The sequence below is a fragment of the Aplysia californica genome, unplaced genomic scaffold (genome assembly GCF_000002075.1).
Source record: "Aplysia californica isolate F4 #8 unplaced genomic scaffold, AplCal3.0 scaffold00332, whole genome shotgun sequence".
Classification (NCBI taxonomy): Eukaryota; Metazoa; Mollusca; class Gastropoda; order Aplysiida; family Aplysiidae; genus Aplysia; species Aplysia californica.
In genome coordinates, this window is record NW_004797602.1 from 650956 (window position 1) to 659810 (window position 8855).

At 42.0% G+C, this 8855-nt stretch overlaps 1 protein-coding gene across 1 annotated transcript; it reads right to left on the reverse strand.

Annotated features, from left to right (window-relative positions):
- Positions 1 to 4827: 4827 nt before the first annotated feature.
- Positions 4828 to 8602, reverse strand: LOC106012332. The gene is made up of 3 exons (XM_013084977.1): positions 7748 to 8602; positions 7058 to 7220; positions 4828 to 5021 (listed from the first exon to the last, which is right to left on the reverse strand). Exons 1-3 carry the CDS (start codon positions 8600 to 8602, stop codon positions 4828 to 4830), a joined length of 1212 nt encoding a protein of 403 aa, XP_012940431.1.
- Between the last annotated feature and the right edge of the window lie 253 nt (positions 8603 to 8855).

Consider the following 8855-nt stretch of genomic DNA (forward strand, 5'->3'; position numbering starts at 1 on the left):
ATATACATATATATTACGATACTAAAATGATTTAATTTTATCAAATTCTGCAAACACATTTTCCTTTAAATTTCTCTCCCAAAACTAGTCTTGTCTGTAGTATTTTTGCAGATGTGATTATTTTTTTACACAATTTATTGTTTCTCGTTTTTTTTATAAACTCGCCCAATGTTTATGGCGGGCCGCATTTGCCCACGGGCTGTAGTTTGTTGATCCCTACAGCACTTCTATCTTCAACTTTCCTCTAACTCTTGCTTCCTGCATGCTCTAGCACGCATATGCGCCTTCATTATATTATACGCACAAAAATACAAACACAAATGCACACACAGACACACACGAGAGTGAACAAACAGACTTGCAAGCTGTCCTTCACTCTCACATAGGCGGGTAGTCATACATTTTCATGTATTTATACTCACGCACACACTACATGCGCTCATATGACCTTAGCAGTTGCGAGCGCCGTAAAACCCTATACTACTACATACTACTACACACTACATGATGGCTCTCGTGGCCTAGAGGTTAAGATGTTCGCCTTTCTTTCAAAGGTCCCGGGTTCGAATCCGGGTAGCGACCGAAAAATTTTCTTCGCTAAAATTGTCTCCTTTCACCTCTTTTCCTCCTTTCTATCAATGTTCTGTCGTCTGCTTTCGTCTCCTCTTTCTGCCCCCACCTCCTCACCTCCTTTGCCCCCTCCTCTGGGCTCCTAACTCTTTTTGTAGCCTTTCTACGTCTACTCCTGGACTCCTTCTTACTGTTGTATTTCAGCCACACCCTTCATCTTCTGGTAGGACAAGGGCAAAAAATCTCGGAGGTCTCGGTTGCAGGTTGCTCACGTCAAAGATCCCTTGGGGGTCTAAAATCGATAAGAGTAGGCTTCGGCCGCCACCCGAGCCGAATTCAAAATTTCCTGACAACTGAAAAATGTTTAATGTGTCCCGGCGCTCATATGACCTTATGCAGTTGCGAGCGCCGTAAAACACTTACCACCCATCCCCCCTCTCCCTCAAAATAAAAAAAAACCCACGAAAAAACTGCCCAGCCCTATATTCCGGACAATACCAAACGGATATCTTGTCGACATGCCTATACTTCAAATTTAGCACTCGGTTGATCCACTGTTTTGGCTTTGACCAAACTGTATCTCCCCCCACCCCCTTTCCTGAAAATTTTGGCTGAGCACCTGCAACGACACCTTGTATTGTTATGATTTTCTCGTGCTTGCTATAAAAATGAGCGGTGTTGAGTTTAATGAGCAATTAATTACTAATGATTATATGGACAGCAACTCTTTATATTTGTCGCACTAGCACGAACATCGAGATTTTACAGGTCTTTTAGAATTCAGATGAGGACGCAAAACTTCAGAGAGATTCTCCACTTAGATTCCATGTAATGAGATCGATAAGTTGTCCATTTTGTGTTGTTCGGACACTAGCTCTGGTAGGTTTGTGGAGCCGACGTGGCAGTGAAAGGGTTAATTAATAATGTGCTAGTATATATTATACATATATATCAATATATTATGTGCTACGACCGTCGTTTTAATGGCTTTTGGCGTAACAGCCAGGCGCTTCACTGTGGCACGCAGAAGACTTGAGTTCGATTCACGGGCGGTGAATCCGTCTCAGCCAGGTTTGGCCCTGTCAGGCATGATCGAAACTTGCCTCTGAAATGATCTGAATTGTGTCGTTGAAGGTGCAAAATATCTACATTAAAAGCAAAAACGAAACAAAACAATTCCGTGCCACTACATCGATATTTTCCCTGTACTCGCACGCCTCATTGAGCCAGCCTGTGACGTCACCGCGTACTGGCATTTTCCTCTCCCGGTCTGACCTTTGAGACGCCACCATGGATTTATAATAAAATATCCTAGATCGCGCACTCTGGATTATATCCGTTCCACTATGGTGTGCACACTGTTTTTTACTTGTGAGTCACCAAGGTGAAATCAGTCTCTCTTTAAGAAAAAAACATGGAGGAAACTCATTTTTTTTCGCTCGTTGGTCAATTTTTGTTTATTTTTATTTAAAAAAAATATTTTTGATATAACACTATTTATGTCCATTTAAAGCGCGTTTCTACACGGATTTTTACGAAAAACGTTGATCCTAGGCACAACAAATATGTAAATTAGCAATTTCTATAGACACTGAAGCTCTAGATGTCACTAAACTTTGGCGGCAATTTTCTCGATAATTTTACCTCTGACATCAGGCGATCCCCACCTTCTTCACTCGTGAATATATCGACTTCTATTAAAGAAAAAATGGTATTTTGTAATCAAAAGAAAGATACATGTACTAGCTTTAAGGTAATACCAGTTGCTCCATATATGCCCTAAAACTGACGAGCGCCTGATTCCACCAAGTCGAGAGACTTTAAGCCAGATGAAGAGCAATGAGGGAAGGTGCAACGCTAGTACACTTGACTGTAATAAGACTGATAGTCGGCCCACATTTATGATTACCACAAAAGGCTTTTCTATCGAAACAAAACAGAAAAGAAAATCACTATAGAAGAAAAGACGAGAACAAAAATTAGGTTCTTTGTATAGACATATGGCGTGCCTACTTCGCAGCAACGTCTTAATAGAGTGGCAGCGGCCACGACAATGCCCGATCTGGGAGAAAATAAATCTATGGGCTCCAGTCACCCGGCAACTGCTCCCGGTTTTTATCGTTATTTCCTCTCTTTTTGTCTCCGCCCATCCTTTAAATGGACGCCATCTGGGTAATCTCACGACGCGCCTGTGATCTGTTACACTTTGTTGCGTGCACTTTCTGCAGAACATTAGTGTAAAAAATGTCGCAAGGACAAGATATGTAAAAGGTTAACGTGTAGCAGGGTACACAATTCTGCATTTAACGTGTTTTTATATTGAACTGGTTTATAATATAATCTCGGAAGTGTTCAAGACAACCGCCATTTTTTAGAGGAGAAAGGTGGTTGTCTTAGGCAGGTGAACGTCTTGAATTGGAAAATTTTTGCTTTTGTTCTTTATATGGAAAATTCCACTCCCTAAAAATAGTAACAAATGCGTAGTGATAATATAGTGTTGGGAATCTGTTTCTTATTTTTGGTAATGAAAAACCCCTACCATCTTATAATGCACTGTCTCTGATTTCATATGATCCCACGTTGAGAAAAATATTACTGAGTCGAGTGTGCTCTTCTTTATACTGGGATTTGAGCTCATCCCCCCCCCCCCAACCTTTTATTACCGCTTAAGATGATAGTTACATTGAGAAGGAAACTAAATGATAAAGGTTGTGCTGGAGGGGGTTTTAAGCATTTATGATGACTAAATAAGGCTTTACAATCGAATCAAAACACATAAAAATCATTTTCAAAGACAAGATAAGAACAGAGTTGTACTTTGTATGGATTCAACAGTTGTCATTCCTCTTATAATAAAGAGGAAAATGTCAGCATTCTCAGATGATTATTGATTTCCAGATTTCTCGTAGGAACCCCTCCCCCCCAAACCCTACTTAATCCTTTCCCCTCCCCCCTCCCATATCTCTCAGCCCCCTTTACCCCTCCCTCACAGCATAAAACAACACATCCGCCCCCCCCCCCACCTTCCACTCTCTTCTCAATCCTAACTCCTGCTACCCCACTCCTTCATTATTATTACCCCCCCTCCCATTCGTTTCCCTCCTATCCTTTCCTTCTTTCTCACTTCTTCCTCACCCTCCTCCAACCTACCCCCCCCCCTCATATTTTAAGAGCATAGTGGATGCGGAACCATGGGTCACAACAGGACTATAAGCACTTCAGTATGCTGATGACATCACTCTTTGTGTAGACTGTTTAAACAGCTTGAGCCGAGCACTAAATTTAAAATAGTAATTTTCTCTTCAAATGTGAGCCTATCAAGTTCAAATGTGACATATAAAGGCCAAATCGGACATGCAATGTCTTACTCGTAGTATTATGAGCGTAGAAAGGGCAACCTTGCATGTGGTGCGTTCAATAAATGTGAACACTGCCATTTCAAACGTGAATAAGCGCAGAAACAAATTTGTGACACTGCAAGTACAAATATAACAATGCTGTAAAACCTTTCCAATCAACAACAACTCTATTCCTCCTCCTCCTTTAGTGGGGGCACTTACTTGAAATGATTTTAAGCGATTGAATACATGAAAAGAAAATATTTATTAACATCAGACAGCAGGTTCCTCATTGCTTTGCTGGTGCAAATAACAGTTACAAACAAATACCCCACTTCTCATACGTCCCAAAGTATGTGAACTCTCATACGTCCCCAAGCACGTGAAATGTAAGAAAACTTGAAATTACATGTACATGTCTTGTTTTCCAAAACAGGTAGGCGAAATTAAATACGCTTGCATTCCCTTAAAACCAGCTTGCATAATTGGAGCAGTGACCAATTCAACTACATCTTCCACAATTTAAGTTAAGGTTGTCGTTCCTTCAACGCAGGGCTGATTCAGGATCTGGTGGCAAACTTCGGCCGGTCTTTCTTTTGTTTGTGCCTTCTATAAAAACCAAAATGCATTTTCGCAGAATATACCTCAAAATGGAGAGTAAGGACGCAGAAACCGGAGACCAAAATTTTGGAGGCAATTGCAGTTTAGCTGCTTGACCATGTGCAGATGGGTTATTCAAGGTGGAAGATGCATCAACCGTAGGCCACCTGTCATTCCTCCTCCAGGGTTCGTGGTATGAGGCCACCAACACCACTCACAGCGAATGTCACCATAAAATTTGTGCCACGTCGGCCTTGGACGACACGCACTGCTCAAGTCCCTCCGTGAGATCGTCCACGGTCTTGTTTCATCCATAGGTTTATGCGTGATCCATCATTGTGAATGGAATTGCTAGCTTGTACATGATGCATGAGCCATGTTTCATGTGCAGGGTGAAGAACCTTGGTGCCGTCAGAATTTCTGTCAGCAAGTGTGCGATAGCTGTCCGGCTTACATAGCGGGCCTTTTGGTTAAGGAAATATAAGCTGAAGATAACAAATCTATTTCCAGTAGCTGCAGAAAAAACCAAGGAAGGTAGATTTATATTATTACACTTCAAAATTCTCAACAATATATTCCACGCGGACATCCTTTTAAAAAAGATGAAACTTTGGAATTCAGATAAACGTGAACACCGTGGGGTACATGACTTTATGCCAGACATTTTGTCTCCAGAGACGCATTTAACTCAGATGTACATTATGTACGGTGCTAGTCGCCGTCACATTTAATTACATGCGGTAGAACAGGGACATATTTGACAAAACTTTGTGCGCATTCAAGGAGGTTATAAATAGAACTAGAGGTCTTAGCTGTGACGTCACGAGCGTCAGACTTGAGGGGCGCGCCGCCATTCCGGAGAGGAATAAAGGGCCAGTCGGTGCACAGCAATACTTTTCAATCACAGATTAATGATACTCTGCAAAGTCTTTTGATGTTGAGTTCTTTTTTATGTCATTTGCCTATCGCTAAAATGTACTCATAGGGATTTTTGTGATTGTACTACCTTTAAATAAGCCAGATAATCTCCAAATAATGCAAATAGGGCCTTTTACACGGTGTGGCCATATGGGTGAGGAAAATTCCGAAAAAATGAATGCAATGGACTTGAAGATCACTTGTTAAAACAAAAACAAAAAACAAAACAATTAAAAACAATCTTTTGCTGTGCGTCGCTCAAACAGTATAATGTCTAGATTTAGCACCGCTGACTACAACAAGGCGCTCGTATCGGCCCTCTGGAATCAGGAATGTGACTGAGAAGCAGCTAGAAATTTAGTTGCAACTCTAGCACCCCTTCATGGCTGGCTAAACAGAAAAGGACAACTGTCAATGTTGCTGGGATTAGATAATTTAAAGTAGCTTACCAGGCGTAACCACCCTCCGATAAGATTGGCGTAGTTTTCTGTCGAATTTACGGAACCGATGCCAAACAGCATATTGTGCAACAGCAGCAGCAGGGGTTCATGGAAGATGGGGTGTTGTGTAGCCAAGCACCATTGCCAATCAACGCCTATTATAGAAAATATTGTGAACGTTTAAGATAAACCGACTAGTGTTGCATTTTAAAATGTCGTCAGTATATAATTATTTGTACCCTATATTAAACAATGCTGTTTGGGTGTGCGCCCAGGATAAATGAGTGATTTACAGTATCCCAGGATAGAATTAATTGCTCATTTTGAGACAATAGCGAATCAATATATCAAATAATTAACTCAGTCTTAACCCCTTTCATACTCTACGAAGACCTAGGCTTTACATCAGTAGAAGACGAGTGTAGACAACATTACATAAAATCAATCCTTTTTGTAAGTATGAAATTGTCCTTTTTCTTAACAAACTCAATTACTCACTTTGTCTTCCTCCGCCCCCCTCCCAACCGTGGAAAAACAAACAATAACTCATATTATGTCGCTCTATTCATTTGCAGCCCACGTTTAAGTAATCGATCAGCAGGTGCAGTATTGTGTATGCGTGTATGTTATATGATTAAACAACAACAGCAAACAAAAAGAAAACTTAAACTTAAAATAAAATTGAACTGAGCTTCAACATCCATGAAGACCTAGGCGTTCTTCTTCTTCTTCTTCTTCTTCTTCTTCTTCTTCTTCTTCTTCTTCTTCTTTCCTGTGATTGGGGCAACCGGTGGGGGCATCATTGCATCTGAAAACCAGCTCTCACCATCTATTTTTGTCCTCTGCTTTCCACAGATTGTCACCCATCGTCTTTTCTGTCCACTCTGTAATGTTGTCCTTCCAGAGTGTCAGTCATGATTTGTTCTAGTAAGATGTTGAAGAGAGCGAGGGAGAGCAAACAGCCTTGCCTCACCCCGACCGTTGTCCTGAACCAATCCCCCATGCTGCCGTTACGGTAGACTGCGCTGGAGACCTTGTCATATAGTTGTTGTATGACGTTGAGCAGGTTTGCGTCTATGTTATATTTCCTCACGGTTGCCCTTAAGGCTGCATGCCAGACCCTGTCGAAGGCCTTTTTAAAATCCACGAAGATATGGTATAGGTTTTGTTGGTGTTGGAGGTACTTCTCACACAGTATCCTGAGGTTGAAGATCTGCTCTTTTGTGCTCCGCCCTGCTCTAAAGCCTGCCTGCTCTTCGGCAAAGATCTTTTCTGCCTGTGGTTTAAATCTGTTCAGCATTCTCTTCAACATAAACTTACTGGGCTGGCTTATTAGACTGATGGTGCGGTAGTTCTGACATAGTTGCAGGTTACCTTTCTTGGGGAGTGTAATCACTAGTGATTGTGTCCATGGTGTTGGCCACTTTCCTGTCTGCCAGATCTTGTTGCAGATGGCAGTCGAGCGCGTATCATGTCCTTTCCCCCTGCCTGTATTAATTCTCCTGGGATGTTATCCACTCCTGCTGATTTTCCTTTCTTCAGTGCTTTAACTGCTGCTTCAACTTCTTCTCTAAGGATTGGGTGGTTATCGATGTTGTTTAGTATCTCAGGGTTTCCCGTGGCTTTGTAGTTGTACAATTCTGAGCAGTGTTCTGTCCATCTTTTATAAATGTCTTGTTCCTCTGTCAGGCATTTTCCTTGTTTGTCTTGAATGGTGGTGGTGCGCCCTTCTTTAGTGCACGTCAGGTCCTTTACTAATTGGTACGCTTTTTTGCTGTTGTTTGTCCTCAGGCTGCCATCAAGTTTCAAGTATTTGGCATTGTCCCTCGATTCAATTTTCTTTTGCCCTTTTCATACTTAAAAAAAACATTTTTGGCTGACTGCTCTGTACTCCTTCGCACCATCTGGTTGTTTCTTTTTCTCTTTTAGTTTTCTCCTTTTGTCACACAGGTTAAGGACGTCAGTTGTGATCCTGGGCTTATTGACTCGTCGGTGTTTTCCGAGGATCTGACTGGTTGTTTCAGTCACAGCTGTATTGAAGGTGTTGATCCACGTGTCCATGTCTGTGTCATTGTTGTTACCAGCATCAATGACAGTGAGTGGTGCACACTTTCCTCCTATCATGGCTTGGAAGGCTGCAGCTACTTCTGGGTCCTTTAGTTTTTCGACATCAAACTTCATCCTTGTGTTTCCTTGCTTTTTAACCCTATTCAGGAGGAGGTGAAAGGTCATCATCACAAGGTCGTGGTCGCTTCCAACGTCTGCTCCTGGGAATGTTCGTGTTTTCCCAATTTTGACACTACTGGACTGGAAGCGCTTTTTCACCATGATGTAGTCAATCTGGTTGTGATGTTCTCCACTTGGACTGTGCCATGTCCATCTCCGTGATGCTGTGTGTTGGCTAAACGTGTTTGTCAGCACTAGGTTATTATAGCTGGCAAATTCCAGGAGCCTTAGACCTCTTTCGTTTGACTCTGAGTTGCAGTATTGTCCACACGTTCCTTTCCAGTTCTTGCATGCATCCTTTTCTACTTTTGCATTCCAGTCATCTTGTACAACGATGATGTATTTTTTAGGGGTCTGGTCTATCACTTCTTGTATCAGGTCGTAGGAGCCCTTCACAGCCTGTTCATCATAGTCTGACGTCGGGGCATACGCCTGAATGATAGTGATGTTGAATGGGACTGCTCTAAGGCGGATGGTAATAAGCCGGCTAGAAATAGTGCGGCAACCCATGATGGTATTCACGATGTCTTTGTGAATAAAAAAATCCTACGCCATTCTTATGCTTGTCCTCTTCTCCACTGAAGTACAACTTGTGGCCTTCTTGTGTCGAGATCTCCCCAAATTGCTTCCACTGTACTTCACAAATGGGTCTAGCTTGGGTACCGAACAAAAAACTAAACTACCATCAATATTAATCCTCCTCCTCCTCCTCCTCCTCCTCATCATCATCATCATCATCATCCATCACCAATGTAAATCATCA